Source organism: Hibiscus syriacus, unplaced genomic scaffold, assembly GCF_006381635.1.
Source record: "Hibiscus syriacus cultivar Baekdansim isolate YM2019G1 unplaced genomic scaffold, ASM638163v2 tig00110683_pilon, whole genome shotgun sequence".
Classification (NCBI taxonomy): Eukaryota; Viridiplantae; Streptophyta; class Magnoliopsida; order Malvales; family Malvaceae; genus Hibiscus; species Hibiscus syriacus.
In genome coordinates, this window is record NW_024062823.1 from 290,714 (window position 1) to 310,874 (window position 20,161).

Here is a 20,161-nt window from a genome sequence, read left to right on the forward strand (position 1 = left end):
ACTAGTATTACATTCCAGCTGTAGCAACACTGAGATCAAAAAGGATCAAAATGATGAATTCTGACAAATTCAAAAGAAAAAAATTAAAGATTAAAAAGACATCAAAATCAAATCGAGAAATAAAAATCATTACTCGTAACTAAAGCTTCCTCCTTCAAAACTAGGCCCAGTTATTTAACAATAACAAATATATAAATGATCAAAGCAACTTGACCAAAAATTTGATATGATAATTTTGAACGACATAAAAGAGAATAGCAAAATCATATTAATATTTATACAACACAAATTATTAACATGTCAATCTATATATCTTATACATGAAAAATACACAACCAAAGTATAGATTTGGTTCAATGGAATATAACTTAAAGAAATTTAATTTAAATGTGGAAGACATGGTTCTACAAAAATCTTAAATGCATTCCTCCATTTCCAATTTACTAAAATGGTTTTCCAGCCAGTGTGAATATATGTATAGCAGCAAACAAGCTAGGAATAACTTATTATTTATGAAATGTAACCTATTATTCATGAAGCACACTACAATCACACATGTCAGCCAACTCATATATTCCAATCAACAAGTTTCCCTTTAACTCGCGCATAAAATTAAATAATGAATCCAATCCCTTAAAAATAAAAACCTACTTAAACAAGGGGTCAAAATTCAGTTCCACTCCAGATTGGGAGAGATTTTTATGTAAGAATTCTACAGAACCCAGAGAGCTATGGAGTAACTAACAAGGCAGTCCCCCTCTACCCCCCTCCCTTCCTTTTTTTCCCTAGTTTGAGCTTACTTAGCGCTACATCTCCTCTCTCCAGCTGTTATTGTTTCAGCTTACCTGCTGCTGGTGATTACCGTAGAAGGCGTAAGCCCCATATGCGGTGGCTGCAGCTGCATACATGCCTATGCCATTAGGTGGCGGAAAAGCGTAGCCATAACCATCGTAGACCTGCCCTCCATAGTAAGCTCCACCCCATTGGTTACCATAATCAGCCCTAAACTGCATTATCCCAGTATAATAGATTACATAGAAATAATTCAACACCTCTGTTAAAGCATTTGGTAACAGCTTTCTTAATGCTTTTCAGTTAACAATGAATGGGAGAGTGAAGGGGGATATATGGATAGAGAATAGAGACCTGCTTATTTGCTGGATTGCGACCCCAAGAAAGGCGCACTGTTTGCTTGCCGATATTAGTCTCATTCAACTTCTGCAATGCCTCCTCAGCATTGTCCCTGTTGAAACTCGGAGAAATTACATCAAGATAGAAACTCAAGAATAACAACATTATACCTTTTAGTGTAGCAGTCTTTATAGGAAAAAGTAAAATATAGCCAAAATTTTACCTGTTGGCAAATCGTACAAACCCACATCCTTTTCCAACAGGTATTTTAACAGAAACTAGTACACCATACTGAGAGAAAGGTTGCCTGAGATCTTCCTCAGTGACATTAGGGTCAAGTCCTCCAACAAATATCTATAATAAATTTTGATTAGACAAGGGAGGCTCAAATATGGATGCTCGTAAGAGTTAGGGCCAAAGGGAGCTGAAAAGCTTACGGTTGTATTTGAAGAATCTCCATCAGATTGAGTTGAAGCACCATTTGATGCATAGCCACCTTCCAAAAACAAAAGAAGATAAATGTATCAGGCAAAATCTGAAGGTTTTAAACTGTATCAATTAAATTTTTCTTGATATTTCAGAAAAGATATTGAACAAGAATGAACAACAACAAAAGGGAATTCTTTGCAAGATTGCAGCTATAAAACCAGGTGACTAAGCATTGCAATCAGACTTGGACACTATCTGAGCACTGAATTCCTTTACAATGTCAATCATTAAATAAAATCAAAAGCCAAAATTAGGTTTTATTAAAGAATAAGAAGTTTAAGGTTCAGTATTTGACAATCAACTACACGGATGTTTTTGGCTAAGTAACTAAAATGAGGTTGCATTCATGGAAAAGAAATTATAGAAATTGTCAATCACAACTTTTAACAATTCCATTGCTTTTTTATTGCTCGTATAAGAAAACAGGGATCGCCCCTCTTCAAATTCAGCCATGGGCAGTTAAGATGTTATTTTATATTGCATGATAAAAGAAAGGTACTTGAATATAGCAAAGTTAAAAGACATAAACCCCCATCAAAAGAGGCTAAAATCTAGTTGCCCAACATAAAAGGGAAAGCCTAGCATTTTGTTGCTCAACAAAGCTACTGTTTGAATCCAACACAATCTAATAACTAAAAGAAAGGCAGTCCACCAACAAAACAGATACAGAATAGAAATTATATAGTGTCTCAGAAGGAATCTCTGATCCTCTCAAGGTGAAAATTTAAGTCAAAGTAAGAGAAGCAGCACCAAATTTGTTAGGCGGACATTTCAAAGGAGCTAGACTCAAATTGACTTTTTACATCTAATACTGCATCCTCAAAGGGAAAAAATAACTTGCAAGGTAAAAGATAAGAACTTCAGCAATGAACGTAAATCATTCAATGAAATTTAAAGATGTACCAATGTTTCAAAGCTTAAACAAAATGAATAAAGGAAAAGCAAGTTAGATAATCAAGTACCTTGTGAAGAATATTGTTGCTGATACCCTGACGTTTTCCTGGGAGTTGCAGCACCAATACGCATAGGTCTGCTTGAGCAATATGCACCATTCATTTGAGTCATGGCTTGTGACCTTTCAGTATCATTCCCAAACCTCACAAAACCATAACCCTTTGATCGACCAGTGTTAGCATCAATTACAACTTTTGCAGCTTTAACAGAAGGATATTTGCTGGCAAAAATTTCATGCAACATGCTATCAGTAACATCAGCAGCTAAATCTCCTACAAAAATAGAAAGGTCGGGACCATTTTCTGAGCGCTTCTCTCCTGTGCTAAAAGTTGCCCAATTCAGACGGAAAGGTTGTTCTGTATTAGGCATAAAAATGCCACTATAATTTTGAAGAACTTTCTCAGCAGTTGCATGCGAAAAGAATTCAACAAATCCATATCCTTCTGATAAACCAGTTTGCTTATTGCGAATAACCTTAATGGACACAATCTGCACAAATAAACTCCAATATCAATTAAAATTAGGCAAGCAATTAAAACCCTTAAATTAGATTTAATTGTTTCTTTAAATTATTTTTCATTGTAAATATACCTCTGCCTTCGCAAATCACTCAATACTTGGTTTGAACTAACGCAGTCATAGTCACAATGTGTGAACCTTACATTTAAGCCAAATGTGACAAACTTTTTGTGTGGATCAACATGGGCCAAAACATCAAGATATTCTAAATTTAACATGTAATTTAACCTCAACATTCATAAAATAAAAATAATGAGTGTTCTAAACAGCTTTTTGGCATTCAAAACTATATCTCCAGCCAGAACTAAATTCCAAAGTTGGCTCTAGTTAATTGAAGTTCTCTTTGTACATCATTTTCTGAAAACGTCTCAATAGCCAAATCAAGAACTGACTTGACCCAGTTTTCTGGTTGACACTCATCCCATTCTTAGTATTTGATTATAGTACTCAAGTATACAGCCATGACGGCTACAGCCTACATGCCATCCACTAAATAGGCGCCAGATATATCAATCACAGTGCAAATCCTATATTTCAATAGACCAATAACACAAACACATATCTTTTGCTACCTGAGCAATACTTGTAAGATTTCTATTTCCATAAATAGTAGTCAATGTAGATGCATTTAATTTCAGCAATTTTCATAAATAGTACTAAGTAAGTGTTCATAGAGCACTCCCACGTGCTTTTTACATAAACACAAGCATATTGATCATCATCCATACAAAATGTAATACACAGTGTCATGACTGCAGATTCCACGACAACGACAACATAATTGTAGTCACTGATAAAAAATAACAATCAATGAAATATGGACGTATTAATAGCAAATCATTCAATTAAAGATAAGCAACTAAATTATAAATCAGATGAATATATTCAACCTCGCCAGTGGAAGCGAAACAGCTATGAAGATAGTTCTCGTCCATCCAATGATGCAAATCACCAACCCAAACGGTTTTGTTCTCGCCGCCACCGCTGGATCCTTGCGGCTGCTGCGCGTGACCGTGATGGTTCTGGTACTGGTGATGGTGATAAGGCATGTAGTGCTGAGGTGGCGGTTGCGGCGCCACGAAGTGCTGCGGTTGCATCATTTGATGCTGCATTACCATAGCAGCCGCCGGATACTGCATCGCCACCCACTGGGGCTGTGGTTGCGGCGGCGCTTGTTGAGGCCGTTGGTTCTGTTCCTGCGACGGTTGTGAATCCGAACCACTGTTCTGCTGCATCCTTATCTTTTTATTCCTAGTATCACTCTCTCTTATTTTTCTTCAAAACAAATTATAATAAAATATTTGAATGTTGATTAGAATTGGATCTGATTTCTTTTTCTTTTCTTTTTTCTGTTTTTAGGCTGAATCTGAGTATTTTCAGGGAAGGAGAGAAAACAGAAAAGAGAGAGCTAAAGCTAGGGTCTAATTCTAATTCTAAGCAGATGATCTAAGCTAAGGGTGACGAGGAGCAAGAAACGTGGGCTTTTACTGAGCGTTGGATGAGGAAGGCTATAGTTTAATATCAACCGTTGGATTTTGCATAGTGTGACGTATGGTCACCGTCACCCTGGATCCGCAGCTGCTTTCTTTTATTAACCCTTTCTTTCCTTGGATTTTGGGGATTTATTTCATTATTATAAGGCATAATCCAATAAAATAACTTTAATATTTTATAGTAGTGTCAAGTTATTCATATTATTTTTTTGGAACATTTAACCTTAACATTTCATTTTAGGTCAAAAATATCCTCATTGAATGAAAATCGTTAATCAATCAATAATTAACGTAGATAGATAACATGACAAACTTACATAACATCAAACGTTGAAGTGACATTTGTCACGTCATCAAAAATTAATTTTTTTAAAATAATTATATTATTTTTTAATAATTTTTAACCAATACAAAAATAACACGTGTCATATTTTCATTAGTTTAAATATAAAATTGTACTCAAAGCTCATTGTTTCTTCTTCTTCAATCTTCATTCTTTATCGACAAAACCCTGAAAAAGGAAGAAAATTACTAATCAAAATCAAATTAAACCCAACCTAATTTCACTTCTCATTCTCCTTGTCAAAACCCTCACTCTTTCCAACTTTTAAAATCGATTTGTTTGGTGGTTACATTAGCTGGCTATTAAAGGCAATAGAAGATAGAAGGAAAGCATGAAAAAGTTTTACAAATCTGTTATCCTCTCTTCCTTACTAATTCTCTCATATTTCTATTATCTTTCCTTCTCTATTCTGCTGTATTTTCCTTCCTTATCAATGAAATTCAATTGAGTATTTGAGTCCAAGGTATTAATTACTTGATCCACAACATTGGTGCTTTCGTTGAGAGATTGAGCTATGATGAACGAAACAGAGGCTATTAAAAGTTTGCAGCAGACTGTCGCTCGCCACGAACAACTATTGGGTTCTCTTAAAGCTCATCTTTGTATAGGTTGAAAATTATTAAAAATTTAATATAATTATTTTTAAAAAAAATTAATTTTTGCTGACATGGCATTTACCACGTCATCACATTTACATATGTGGCATTGTCACTTCAGCGTTCGATGTTATGTAAGCTTGTCATATCATCTTCATGTATTGATCATTAGTTGACTAATGGTTTTCATCAAACGATGGTGTTTTTTGATCTAAGATGAAAAGTTAAGGAATCAAATGTTCCAAAAAAAATACGGGTAAACTTGACATGACTGTCAAACGTTAAGGCTATTTTATTGCATTATGCCTTACTATAAACTCCTAAAAAATAGGGTTTATTTTTCCTTCTTTTTTTATCGATACATTCCATGTCAATATCAGAAGGGTATAAATAGGGATGGATCGAGCCTCGAGGGATTGTAGGAGCAATTATCCTCCTCTGAAAATTTGAAATTATCATATTTTTAAAATTTTAATATTTTTTTATTAAAAATTGTTTAATCTCTCTTAGAATTTTAATTAATCATTTCTAACATAAAATTTTGTGTCCGTCCCTATATAAGATTCTTTGGAGGTTTCGACTTTAGACTTTGGAGTCCTATTTTTAGTTTGATTTTGATGTTTGATGAAAAATTGTGCTTTGAGATTGTGATATCAAATTCCTTTTCGAATTTATAATTAGTTTGTTATATTAATTTAATATAAAAATGAATTAAATATATTTTTTATTAATTATAAAATAAATATTTAATCTCATTTAACAATTAAGTTTCAGATTTATTCTACAATTTAATTTTAAAAATATATTTTTTTGTTAATTATAGATATAAAATAAATATAGTTTGATTAACAAATATTTTTATTTAGTAATAAAAAATTCAAAATAGAATAAAAAACTAATTTAATGGTTAATAAAAGTAATTTACCATAGAACCTAAAACCAAATCAAGCAATTATTCCGATTTTATCCAAGTTTTGTTAACCTTTTTAACTTTCGAGACATGAATTAAAGAAAAAGAGTAAACTACATATTTAATTATCCAATTATCACTTTAGTTCTATTTTGATTATCTAACTATTATTTTTTAAAATCATATCTAATGTTATGTTATGTTTTGTATATGTTTTAGTCATCGATCATCATTAGGTAATGCCATATCATCATTGAAAAAAAAAGTTTATTACATGGGTAGTTTTGTTTACTTTTTAACGGCATATAACAAAAATGTAATGTTAGGTATATTTAAAAAAATAGTTGGATGATCAAAAATAACCCAAGTGATAGTTTAGTGACCAATTACGTAGTTTACCCAGGAAAATGATGAAGGCAGGCAGCCCAATGATGATACTCTCAGACTCTAAGCTAAGGCTCAACAGCTTGGGCCCAATTGTCAAATTCGACACAGGGAGACGCATTTTTGTAGATCGACACTTTTCCATAATAGAAACGAAATCCAATTTCATATTTGTCAAAGAAAAAAAAAATAGCTTTTATATAATTAAATTTGTTAAAAAATTAGAATTATCATTGCTAATAATAGAGTGCTAGTAGTAAAAGAAAGTCAAAGATTATGCAACTCGTACCCTTCTTTAATCCAACAAAGACAAAATAAAATATATATTAACATTGGAACACCAGCATATATGAAATTAAAAACACAAATCCAAACTATATAATATTTAAAATAACATGACGCATATATAAAATCAACAATGCATATTCTACGTTAATGCATCACATATAAATTTACATACGATTACGTAGAAGAAAATAATATGATAAATCTAGTTATTAGGATCGCTACTTGAACCAGTAGAATGACCGGCGCCGGGACTGTGACCGGGAGTCGTGGGCCGGAAATCATCGGTGTCGTATGCAGAGACATTGTCGGCTTTATGGTCTGCTAACAAAACCCTTTCCTCAGTAAATGTGACTCCATAAGCAAACAACAAGACAATGAGAAGGGCGGCGGGTAAAGCGAGGTTGTTCTTGGCCATGAAACGGTTCGAGAAGCTGGAAATTAAGAATATGAATTGTAGAAACCGAAAGCAGCGTTGAGAGATGGCCTTAAAGCTTTGGCCTGCGTAGTGGGTATTTATAGATCCTGTAGGAGGGCACCATGGCCTTAAGCTTATGGGTTATTATGATGGGTGTCCCCACTTGGATTCCTTTTTGAAAGCAAAGGTTCAGTATATTCCAATGTTGGTTGAGAATCTAATGTGCTGTTTTCTGCATGTCCCATGCAACTCCTGCTCCCCATTGTTTCTATGTTTTTGAAGTGTTGGAATGCAGAAAAGGAAAATTTTACATGTATGGTGGATGTGGAAACTTACACGCATTCGCCGCCTAAAATCAGGCATTATTATTTTAAAACCCCCGAAAAATAATTTATTAGACCAGTACCTCTCAAACAACATTAGTTTAGTTAGAAAAATACCTCAAATTGTCCACGTAGAACTACTCGTGTCTTATAAAACGCATTTAATGGATCACGTGTTTTAATGAGCTCGAGGCCCATTAACTTTTTCAGATAAACTCATTTAATTTTGAATAAAGACAATAATAAATACATAAAACTCATTTTTGGTAAAAACGTGAGATATGACCTTATTTTTTTTGCATATTACGAGATCATCCTATGTGGACAGTTTAAGTATATTTTTTTAAATTAACATTGTTTGGGAAGTATTGATCCAATAATTTTTTTTTTGGGCTTTAAACTAATAATGCCCTAAAATCACACCTTTTTCCTTTTCTTTTTTTCCTCTGATATAATGCTGAGTTTGATTTAATTTTCTCCTCCAATTTGCCTTCAAAAGTTCCTGGAACTACTGTTCATGCTGGTCAGAAGATATAGGTAGGTGAAATCTTATTCCAAAATTTGATTTTATTTAATTTGATTTTTTTCATCTCCAAGTGTGATATAATTCATTTGATTATAAAAGGTCAATAGATCAAATTCTCTCAATTCCTAAACATAAAAGATTTGAACTCCAAATACCTCAAACGTTAGCGAATTTACACTATAGATTGTACCACCTTAAAATTTTATTTTTGTTTATTCTATATAAAAGTTTTATGTTATAACATGTCTATTTTCAAAAATATTTTTAGATTCGTCATTAAACTTAAACTTATAATTACAACTAACTACACCTAAATTTAATGACTTTTGAAATATGAAGTTAAAATTGAGTCTTAGTGTACAAATTAGTTCCCAAATTTATATGCAATTGTTTTGAGGAGGGACTAGCGGATCTAAACATATTTTTTAGGATGTGCATGTATATATAAACAACACAGAATTTTCATATGGAGTTGGTACAAATAAAATTTCAAAGTGGGCACAATCAAGTAACTAATCAAATAAAATTCAGATTTCAGGATGGACAGTACCCACCCTGAGTAAAGCATAGGGTAGGGAGTGAGAAATGGCCAATGATAGACCAAGAGAGGACTGACGGGAACAATTGCTTTTTAAAATTTTAAATTCTCATATAATTTAAAATATTTTTTATATATTTAATTAATAATTTCTTTTGTCTCTTAAAATTTTATAAATTAAACTTCTAATATAAAATTTGACGTGTTTTCTAGAACAAAAATAGCATAGAGTACACATGGGAGGGAAGTATCAAAATTGATACGGACCTGTTTTGTTTTGCTCCCAAAGAGCATAAAGTGGGAAACCGAGTGTCTTCCAAGGTTGGTTGTGCCCCTCAAACTGATGATGAATTCTCGACCGTTGCTAATATTCCGAACAATACCTTATTTGACTTGAAGACGGGTGGCTCAACATTTGATGGTTGGTATGTATTTTTCTACTGCAATACAGTCTTATTTTTGCTTCTACATGTGTGTCACTGTTTTAAAGTTCACCCAAGTTGCGTGACACCCTTTTTTTGTGTGCAATGTGTCACTTATTCTGATTAAGATTCTACCCAGGATTTTGTATGAGCCGTATATTCCCAGAATCTGCTTTTCTATTGGTGAGTGAGACACATTGTGTTTAGGTCAAATTGATTTAAATTGAATTAATATAATTTCTAGTCGTTCAACCTAAAGAAATCAAGTTATTTTTTTGTTAAACTACATATTTAGTACCTACTATTATTTTTATTCTGTTTTGATACCTAAACTTTATTTTTTTTCAAAACCACGTCTAACGTTTAGTTTATTTTTCAATTCGATACCCCGTCATAAAAACTTTAACGGAATTGTTGACTTGACATTTTTTTATTTTTTTTGATGATGATGTAGTTATCAAAATGATTAATTGATCAAAATGACTAACCGCAAATAAACACGATAGAAAAAAATTAAAAAATATCAAGATTTACGTGGAAAACCTAAAAGGGAAAAACAACATACATATGAGAAGAAAAATTCACTATATTAAAGGAGTAAAATATTTATCACAAGCGTTACACATCTCATCATCAAACCCTATTCCATGCTTTCAAATTATACATATAGAAGACAAAAGGAAACTTGCATAGAAAGAATCCTATTCTGGTTGAATTTCCTTTCGTCCTCCCTGCAGCCCTCACACTTTTACCACTGAAACTTCATAGTCTGATTCAAGAAGAAATTGGGTCATCACTCTAACAGATGACATGGCATTACACTATGGTAACACATCAACATCACCGTTAAGTTTTCTATGGCGGATATTGAAATGAATTCTAAATTAAACGTTAGATATGATTTTGAAACAAAATAAGTTTGAGTATCAAAATGGAAAAAAAGTAATAGTCTAAATATTAAATATGTAGTTCTCCCTTTTTAATAATACAAGGCGTATTTAAATTTTTTAAAAATTTATTAATAATATATATCTTACAAAAAAGTAGTTACTCGAATATATATTCACTAAAAAGAATAATACATCCTTTTACAATTAAATTCTCTATAATTTTTTTATAAAATTAAGTTAAATATGAGTAATACAAGGCAATTACTATTTTTTTCCTTTTGGCTGATCACGATTTTATTTTCGTGCTAAACCAGCTGATAACATTCCTTTAAAATCTCTGGCTAAACAAATGGTTTAAGTATGTAACTACACATCATTCTTTTAGTTAAATTTTGTAAATAAAGAGGAAATATGTTTAGCCGGTTGATTAAATTACTCATGTTTCCTTATATATTTTTAGGTTATAGGTTCTAAATTTATTAAGAGGACTCATTCTTTTCCCTAGAGTCTTCTTTTCTTTCCCCTTTAAAAAAAATTAGAATTAGAATTAAAATTTCTTTCCCCTTATATATTTACTTGACTTAATTTTTTTTATTAATCAGGGTAAGTACAAGGCAGTATCTGTTCAAACATAACTATCAATCTTTCAACATTGAATGCATACACCCCTAACATCTATGATGCTCGAACACGAGATCTCAAAAATAATAATAATTCTTTTACTAGAAAAACCACTTAATTCGTGCACTTGAATTAATTTATAAATTGATAATGACTTAAGATATATTTAAATTCAAGATTTTAGTCTAACGAACCATATTTAATAGTTTGGACTAAATAATTATTTTTTTCAAATATATATAGCTTAAAATATATATATTTTAATAGTAAGGAAACTGATTAGAGACGTAATAGACTGTAACCCATGAAAGTGGCCCATGATGAAATTATTAGGGAAAGCACTTGATGATGAGTGGGAGTGATGGAAGACAAGTGCAGTGTCAAAGCTTTTACCAGAAAAATGAAAAAAGTGCATCGACCCTTTGAGCTCCACGGAAATCCAAAAGTACCCCAGAGGTAATGTATGTATGGGTGAGGGATATTGGGATTCAAATGGATGTAATGATGTTGAGCTTCCACTATAATGTCAGACCCTGTCTTCAAATTGACGGGGTAGGATTGTGCACAGTAAGCTCCTCGGGTTGAGGAACTCCATTGAGGTAAGTTTAGATAATCAAGAAATGGGTTCCATTATTACTTGTTAATTGTGCGATGCAGATTTGTGTTTTGACTTTTTAGCAACGCCAACTGTAGAAGTCGGAATTCGCTCTTCATACATGTCATTAGAGAGATATAACACCTTCACACTAATGCATAGTAAAAATTTAGGAAAAATTAAAAAAATGGCTGTTCTTTTTTCTCATATATGGAGTAAGAGGGATGTAAGATAGTAGGCTACCCCAACATCAGGTTGAGAGAAACTTTCATAAGAGACCTCCGAATTATAAAATGCCCTCCGTGAGACTCGATCCCACGACCTCAAGGTTAAGAACCTTGTGCTCTACCAACTGAGCTGGATGATCATTTCATTTAGGAAAAATTAAAATATCTATTAAAGTGTATAAAATCATAAAATAATTTAAAATTAAAATATAAGTCCAAAAAATTATTCATCTATTAGAAAAAATTAAAATCATACAAGTTCATGCTCAGTATAAAAATCAAATGTGACATACATGTCCCGTAATTACACTTGTACTGTACTCTTCAACCCAAGCTAAAGAAACTCCCTTACAGATGTCGATATTTGTACTGGATCACTTCTTTTAACCTAAAAATAAGAGTAAAAGAGTAAGCTTTAGGAAACTCAGTAATACCGAACTACCAAGTGATGCTGAAGGACATGTAGATAAATGGAAAAGCATAAATTTTCCTTATTGATTCAGCCGTCTACATGTTTTCGGGATGAGCTGAGGTTCCACTGATATTTCTTTGAGTAAAAGTGATAATTGTAGTTTTGCTATCAAAATAATTTCGGCTTCTTAATAAGTAAAAAGTGAGAGTAGAATAGAGAAGCAGGGTTGATCCACAGGGACTCTGGTGTTTCTGATTTAGTAGACTTTTGATTTAGAAGAAGATAGAATTTCAGATAAAGATAAAAATAAGAATAAATAATAAAATAATAAAATAAATAATTAATATGAATCATTTAAAATGGAAAATAGGAATAAAATAATAAATATAAGATAATGATAAAGATTAAAATGGGGAGTTTTTAAATTGTTTAAATAAATAAAATGAGATAAAGATTAAATAAACAAATAAATAAAATAAATTGAGATAAATAAAACTTATGGTAAAACAACATCAGGCTTCAGCTTTGCCTCAAATTCCTCGGATCATCGAATATTTTTTTACTTCAAGATTCACGTCGGGTATTTGTCTACAAGGACAATTCCTTGTGACTATGCTTTGTATACCGAATATCCAAATACACTATTAAATTTCGGTTTGTGAGTTGATCTAAGCAACAACAATGTTGTAGATCTTTAAAACGTTGAAGTTCGAAAACATGCCGACTCGGATTATGTTGTTTCAACAATAACTGATTCTGACTACCGGAGGTCTCCTACGGAAGCTGCTCTCAACCTGGCGTTGGGGGCAGCCTACTATCCTACCTCCCCTTATCCCATTACATATGGGAATAGGGTCAGCCACCTAAAACAAAGATAAGATAAAATATAATATTTAAAATAATATCCTCAAACATGAGTTTAATTCAAATTCGAATTACAGAAACGTGCATCTGATCCATTTGTTATTCTATAAGCGCTGATTGGACCTTTTAGAAGGTGCTGACATCATCGTCTCATCAGATATTCATGCCCAAAGTCATGCCCACTAATTCAGCTTTGATTCCAAAAAAAAAACTGCATAATTCTGTCATTTTAGTGCAATTTCCAGAATCTAGCGTCCTTCACAGAAAATGAATCAAAACGAACAAATAAGCCACAAAAACCAATGATTACAGAGCAATTCAAAAGTAAAATAATAACTAAATAAAGCACTTATCAAATCCCCCCACTATTCAATGCTTGTCCTCAAGCATTCATCAATTAATACATCGAAATCATAAGTTGTCATCTTCAAGTTCAATTTATTTATCAAACTTCCAATCGAACTAAGTCCATGACATTTTCCAAATTCAAGTTACAATCAAGCAAAGACACAACTAAGAAAATTTAAAGTAAGCAAGATATCCTAATTAATTGCCAATTTCAATGAAACATGACTCAATACCTCACAAAGATTCACACATATCCGCTCAAAGTGTTTGGGGTAAATAAAATCGCTCAAACCAAAACTAACCAAAATATTGCCATAGGCTTGGAATCCAATCAAGTCTCCACTACTAAAAATGAACATAATGCAATAATTAAGGGGTCTTTAAAAAAGTTATAACGGGGTTAGGTTAGGGTAGGGAAAAGACCATGATTATTGGGTTAAGTACCAAGACAAGAGATTAATACAATTAGGAACAATCCATGAACTTAACATGAAGCAAAATAAAACAAGGAAAACGAATATATGAAAGGCAATTGAAATGATCGATTTTCCTTCTTCTTTTTTCTGTTCGAAACAATAAACATTTTTTTCGACTTTTTTATGTGGAACAAGAGTAATACAAGATCTCACGTCTTGGTAAGGGTGTGAAAAGAGAGGAAAAATAAAAAGGCTTCGGTTTAATTATGAGGTATAAAACAAGAAAGGGAAATAGACTCAAATGTGGTTCACTAGTGGATATTTAAATGGGTAGACTTTTTGGGAAAAATGGGTTTATCCTAGGTGCCCTATCATATTAAAACATTAAGTTCAACATGTAGTCTCGATATGCATTGTGATTACGTTCAACCTCGGCAAGACTGGCTTCAATAGTGTCAAGGCGACTATACATGCCTTGCATCTCGGCTCGCATATCCGATTGGGAACTAGCCGTCGGAGGTGGTTCAGTCCGCCTCATGTACACGCGCCCATTACGAGGTGTAATGGTGCTGGGAGGTACAATGTAGGGGGTAGCGGGAGTGCCTGCGAGAAGTCCCATTGAGTCCAAACACCTAACATCAAGTGGATCCATGGCAAAAGCATGAGTAAAATTCACAGTGTCAAAGGTCAATAGAAACAGACATGATGCTAAATGTGTAATATAAGGTCCAAGGATTAAGGGTTGATTGGTTCATACAACTCGCGCGAAGGCTTAAGTGAACCAATATCCTAAATTTACCTTTGTACCAGTTTGAATACACTATAGGAAAAATAATTAAACCTTACTTAAACAAGATGTAGTATCATTACGACTATAATAGTTATAAGCAAGGAAATGGTGTATGTAACGGAGAGCGGGGTCATGAATGTGCCACGCCTTTGTAATGTGTGCATCGAATTGAACGTCTACCAATCATGTAAGTGCTTCATAAGCCATATCAGTATCAAAGTCATGCAAAATTCACGTAAAGATGTCAGATAATCATGGTTCGTAACATCAGTCATGAACCCCATAGAGAATTTGAAATCATTTAACGACATCCTAAAATATTATCCTAGCAGTAGAAAAGCAATAACATCAGGTGTATTCTTAGAAATGACACAACACTGTAGAAAAATAAAAATGGTATAGACCTCAAAGACTAACTCGTAATAAGCATCGCATATAATATTTGAATAGAGAGTCCAACCAATAGCATCAAAATAACGCATCACAACATCACGTAAATATAAAGTGTCAAGTGTACAAGATGGAATATACTTACAAACTTGAAATCTACAGTGACAAATGCTATCAAAACTCATTGCGTCGTCACCATCAAAATCGAGATAACCTTGTAGTAACTCCTCAGGTCGTACATAATAGGTTCGACCTTTTCTATTCCTTTCATCGAAAGGATCGAACGTTTCGTCTGGTGGCCCTTCGGTTTCATCTGAGCATGTGCCAAAGGACGAAGGTTGGGACTGCCCGGATGAGCGGCGAGGAAGGTGTGGGTCCATGTGAGGATGCAAGGCTTGATTGTGGTGGTATACCACCCGAAAAATTGAATAAGTTCCTAAAATCTTCATAATAGCCAAAAAACAGGGTGCCACATTAGTAACGGTTCAATATTGACTGGTTCAGAATTTACCTCGGGTTGTTTAGGTGTAGCAAACGATGGGGACTTGACATCCGTCATGGAACGCGTTCCCGAGCCCAACGGTATGGAGTAGAATATTAGAGTCACCGATGATGAAGGCCTGGACGGTCGTGTATTGCTTGGTCTAGCAGCGTGATGGTGGAAAGGGGTGGAACGGTCAGCGAATGGAGGAGAGGCGACAGTCTCATACTTGGGCGTTAGAATTCTTGGTGGAGAGCCTTGCGGTCGGCGTGCACCACGAAGACGAGGAGTTGGAGCAGGAAGCGAGTCGAATCGCTTGGAACATCGATGATAGTTGGAGTGGCGTGGTGGCGGCGTCCTCCAAGGTTGAGCGGCGGCGGAATCCCTTAGTTTTCTGGTTACGTGTTCGTACCATGGTGAAAAGAAAGAGAGTAGTTGGTGTGGGGGGGAGGCGACGAGCGGAGGCGATGCGATGAGCGACGAACGAAGCATGACTGGCAGTGGTTTATGGTTTATAGTGAGGTGACCGATCGAAAAAGAAAGAAAGAAAGATGGAGGGCGTGCAGCTGGAAAGAATGAAGAAAGAAAAATTGTTGCATTTGTTAGTGGGGCTAGTCACGTGGGAAGTAAAAGAGAAAAGGGTGAGTTTGACTTTGAGTTAAACTAAAAAGGTAGAGTGGAAAGGTATTGGTGTCTTGGGATTGGTTTAAATTATAAATGTATAGATAGTGATAGATAAGGTAGGGCCCACCAAAAATTTTAAAATAAAAATTAACTCCCCAGAACTTGGAATTTTTGGAAGAAGAGGGAACCAAAATTTAACTTGGGGAATACTAACGTACACCACATGAGATTGAGCTATGCTAACGTGCGCCCGTTTCTTGTTTCTTTATGTGAGACACTGCTCCTTCATTATATATTCGATTAGATTTTGAACATGTTCAGAGAATAATAAAATAAAATTAAGCATCTGATAAAATAAAATAAATGGAATGATATAAAGTTTACTAAAAATAAATGAAATTAAAACGAAATTAAAACAAAAAAAAACGAAAATAAAACGAAATGGGTTGCCTCCCATCAAGCGCTTTTGTTTATCGTCGTTAGCTCGATGACCTGATTTTTCAGATTGCGGGTTCCTCTAAATTGATTTCTTCTATTAGACCAACCGGAGTATTTTCATAATACAACTTCAATCTTTGACCATTAACTTTAAATCGAACTCCTGAGTTATTTTCAACTTCAACAACACCGTGTGGAAATACTTGAGTCACTGTAAATGGTCCGAGCCATTTTGATTTTAGTTTCCCTGCAAAAAATTTAAATTTAGAGTTAAATAACAGACCTTTTGACCGATAGGAATGAAATTCGATTATAATGAAATTCTTTTGTTTTTTTCTTTAAATATCTGAGCACTGTTATAGGCATTTTTTCGGATTTCCTCAAGTTCTTGAATATGTAATTTTCGAGCTTCACCAACCACATTCATGTCCATGTTACACTGTTAACAGCCCAATAAGCCCGATATTCTAACTCAACCGGTAAATGGAATGGTTTACCGAAAACAAACTGGTATGGTGACATTACAATTGGGCCTTTATAAGCAGTTCAATATGCTCAAAGTGCATCAGTTAATTTTAAACTCCAATCCTTTCGGTCTGGTTTAAATTTTTTCCAATAATTGTTTTAATTTATCGATTCGATACTTCTGTCGTCCATTTGTTTGTTGATAGTAAGCGGTAGCAATTCTTTGAGTTACTCCAAATTTCTTCATTAGTGACTCGATTACTCGGTTGATGAAATGAGTTCCTCTATCGCTTATTATAGCCAGTGGCGTGCCAACCTGGGAAAATAGTATTTTTAAAAAAATTAAATGTAGTTTTAGTATCATTATTATGAGTGGCCTTAGCTTCCACCCATTTAAAAACATAATCTACGGCTAAAATAATATAAGTATTTCCAAATGATGAAATAAAATGACACATATAATTGATTCCCCAAACATTAAAAATTTCACAAACTTGTACAGAAGTAAGAGACATTTCATTCCTACGGATTAAACTACATGTACGTTAACATTTTCACAAGTTTTACAAAATATATAAGAGTCCTGAAAGATTTAGGCCAAAGAAACCGCATTCAAGAATTTTATGAGCTGCACGTTTTAGCCCAAAATGACCACCACAAGATTAAGAGTGACAAAATTGTAAAATTGAATTTACCTCATTTTCGGCAATATATCGTTGAATTACCTTATCCGAGCAGTGCTCCCATAAATAGGATCGTCCCAAATATAATATCAGGATTCTCGCTTAATTCGATTGAAGTTAGCTCTCGGTAAATCTAATGGTAACTTACATGTGGTCAAATAATTAACCATATCCGCAAACCATGGAGTTATGCTTTGCGCCACCATCAGTTTTTCTTTAGGAAATTCTTCTCTAAGTGGTGGGTCAGATGTGGAAAGGGGAATTCGACTCAAGTGATATGCTAAAAGATTTTTGTACCCCTTTTTGTCTTTGATTTCTAAGTTAAATTATTGTAAAAGCAGGATCCATAGAATAAGCCTCGATTTTGCTTCCTTTTTTTCATCAAATATCTTAAAGTTGCATGATCAGAAAAATAGTAATTTTACTGCCAAGTAAATAAGATCTAAATTTTTCTAAAGCAAAAAATTATAGCAAAGAGTTATTTTTCCATAATTGAATAATTTTTCTGAGCCAAATCCAAAGTTCATGATGCATAGGCTATGATATGTGGCTCTTTCCCTATTTTTTGAACGCTAGTATCCGATGCATCACACATAAGTTCAAAGGGGTAATTCCAATCTGGTGGCTGAACAATTGGAGCTGAAATAAGCTTTTCCTTTAATGAATCGAAAGACTCCTTGCATTTTGAATCAAAATTAAAGTTTGATCCTTTTGGAGAAAATTGCATAAAGGTTGTGATATCTTCAAAAAGTCTTAATAAACATACGGTAAGATTCTGCATGGCCAAGAAAAGAATGAATTTCCCTCACAGTTGTGGGGTAAGGAAGTGAGCTTATAATATATGTTTTAGCTTTATCAACCGCAATCCCTTTTGAGGAAATAATATGACCTAAAATTAACCCTTTATCAACTATAAAATGACATTTTCATAATTTAAAACAAGACTATACTCGAAGCATCTTTTAAGCACATCGATTAAAGGATTATAAGAAAAATTAGATTCAATATATTCATCAATTAAAGGATCTAGAATGTCAATAGAATTAATTCTTTCAACTCGATCCGGGTATTTCATTTCTTTGTAAACATCAAATTCAACGATCTCACCATCAAATTCCATTGTAGTATACCACTTCTAGCATCGATCTTTGTATGTGCGGTGCTTAGGAAGGGTTGACCTACGAGTACTTCGGAATAAGAATCTAACCTATCATGTTACATGTCAATGACATAGAAATCTATAGGAAAAAAATAATACATCGACCTTCACTAAGACATTTTCCATCATTCCCACTCGATAGATCACAGACCGATCAGCCAACTGTATGGTTACTCCCGTTTCCTTCAGAGGCTCGTTAGTAATCATTTTATAAATAGAAATGACATAACGTTGATTGAAGCCCCTAAGTCACACATTACACGTTTAATTTTAAAATTACTTATTTTACAAGGTATGACGAACATACCTTGATCCTTCATCTTTGGTGGGAGCTTTCGTTGAAAAATTACGGAAACATGTTCTCCCAAATTTACCTTTTCCTGCCCCATTAATTTACTTTTTGTAGTGCAAAGCTCCTTTAAAAATTGAGCATACCTCGGTACTTATCGAATTACATCAAGAAGAGGTATGTTAACTTGAACTTTTCGAAAATCCCTCTAAGATCTCCCTTTTTTCAGCTTTTTTATCACGCTTTAACAATCTTTATGGGAAGGGTGCGATTTCATGAGAAGAAGAAGGAGCAGGTGTGTCAGATGTACCTTGTATTTCTAGAGGTGGCGTTTATTCTTGTTCTTCCTGATGTGCGGCTTTTTCTTCTGGAACTTTAGGTAAGATGATTGTTCCACTTCGGAGTGTGATGGCATTAATATTCTCTCTCGGATTTAACTCTGTTTGAGAAGGTAATCTTCCTTGTGATTCCAATTTCCTCACAGTTTGCTCCAGTCGACTCACTTGGTTATCCGACTCTTGAAAATATGTCTCGGTTTGACTTTGGAATTTTTCATGGGATGCAACCAGCTTTTCCTGGGATGCAACCAGTTTTTCATGGGATGTAACCAGCTTTTCTTGTGAAATTGCTAGTTTTTCTATGATTTCCTCCAATGATGGCTTTTGCGTTTGTTGCTGAAGAGGAGGTATTGGTTGATAAGCTGGCATTTGATTAACCGCATAGTTAAAATTTGGGTGGTCTCACCATCCCGAATTATAATATATGGGTTGTATGGTCTTTATGGAGGACCTGGAAAGTTTCCTACGACATTGATTTCTACATTACCTCATTCTTGTATCATCGGGTAGTAGTCCGTCGGATGGTCTTGCTTCGTGCATATCTCACAAGCTCTTGTTACCACAGATTTTCCTGTAACAAGTGAATTAACTACTTCAGTTAATTTATCTAACTTATTTTTAAGGGAAAATGTACTTATCTTGTGAACCCGTTCGCTGGGTTCACTTGAAAATCGTTGAGAGTTGGTTGCCATGGTTGAAATCAATTCTCTCACTGTTATTGGGTCATGTTGATTAATGCTCCTCCGCTGGCAACATCTACCATTTTCATTTCCATTGGCAAAAGACCTTCATAAAAGTAT

The 20,161-nt window shown here is 33.9% G+C and overlaps 1 protein-coding gene across 2 annotated transcripts; it reads right to left on the reverse strand.

The window, feature by feature from the left end:
* Positions 1–572: 572 nt before the first annotated feature.
* On the reverse strand, positions 573–4,491 carry LOC120138268 (polyadenylate-binding protein RBP47-like). 2 transcript variants are annotated; one of them, XM_039153788.1, is made up of 6 exons: positions 3,984–4,471; positions 2,583–3,063; positions 1,569–1,627; positions 1,355–1,485; positions 1,147–1,243; positions 573–1,007 (listed from the first exon to the last, which is right to left on the reverse strand). In XM_039153788.1, the coding sequence occupies exons 1-6, from the start codon at positions 4,326–4,328 to the stop codon at positions 837–839; spliced, it is 1,284 nt and encodes a 427-aa protein (XP_039009719.1). In that variant the 5' UTR covers positions 4,329–4,471; the 3' UTR covers positions 573–836. The 2 variants fall into 2 exon arrangements, with proteins under 2 accessions (XP_039009719.1, XP_039009720.1); XM_039153789.1 differs by lacking the exons at positions 573–1,007; positions 1,147–1,243 and having other exon boundaries at positions 1,351–1,485; positions 3,984–4,491.
* Positions 4,492–20,161: the final 15,670 nt, after the last annotated feature.

Bases quoted from the DNA above. Each gene is read 5' to 3' on its own strand.
- LOC120138268 (XM_039153788.1), bottom strand. From the start codon at position 4,328: ATGCAGCAGAACAGTGGTTCGGATTCACAACCGTCGCAGGAACAGAAC. The intron at 1,628-2,582 runs GTACTTGATTAT...TGTTTTTGGAAG, and splicing joins GCAACAATATTCTTCACAAG to GTGGCTATGCATCAAATGGT. The intron at 1,486-1,568 runs GTAAGCTTTTCA...AATTTATTATAG, and splicing joins GAGATTCTTCAAATACAACC to ATATTTGTTGGAGGACTTGA.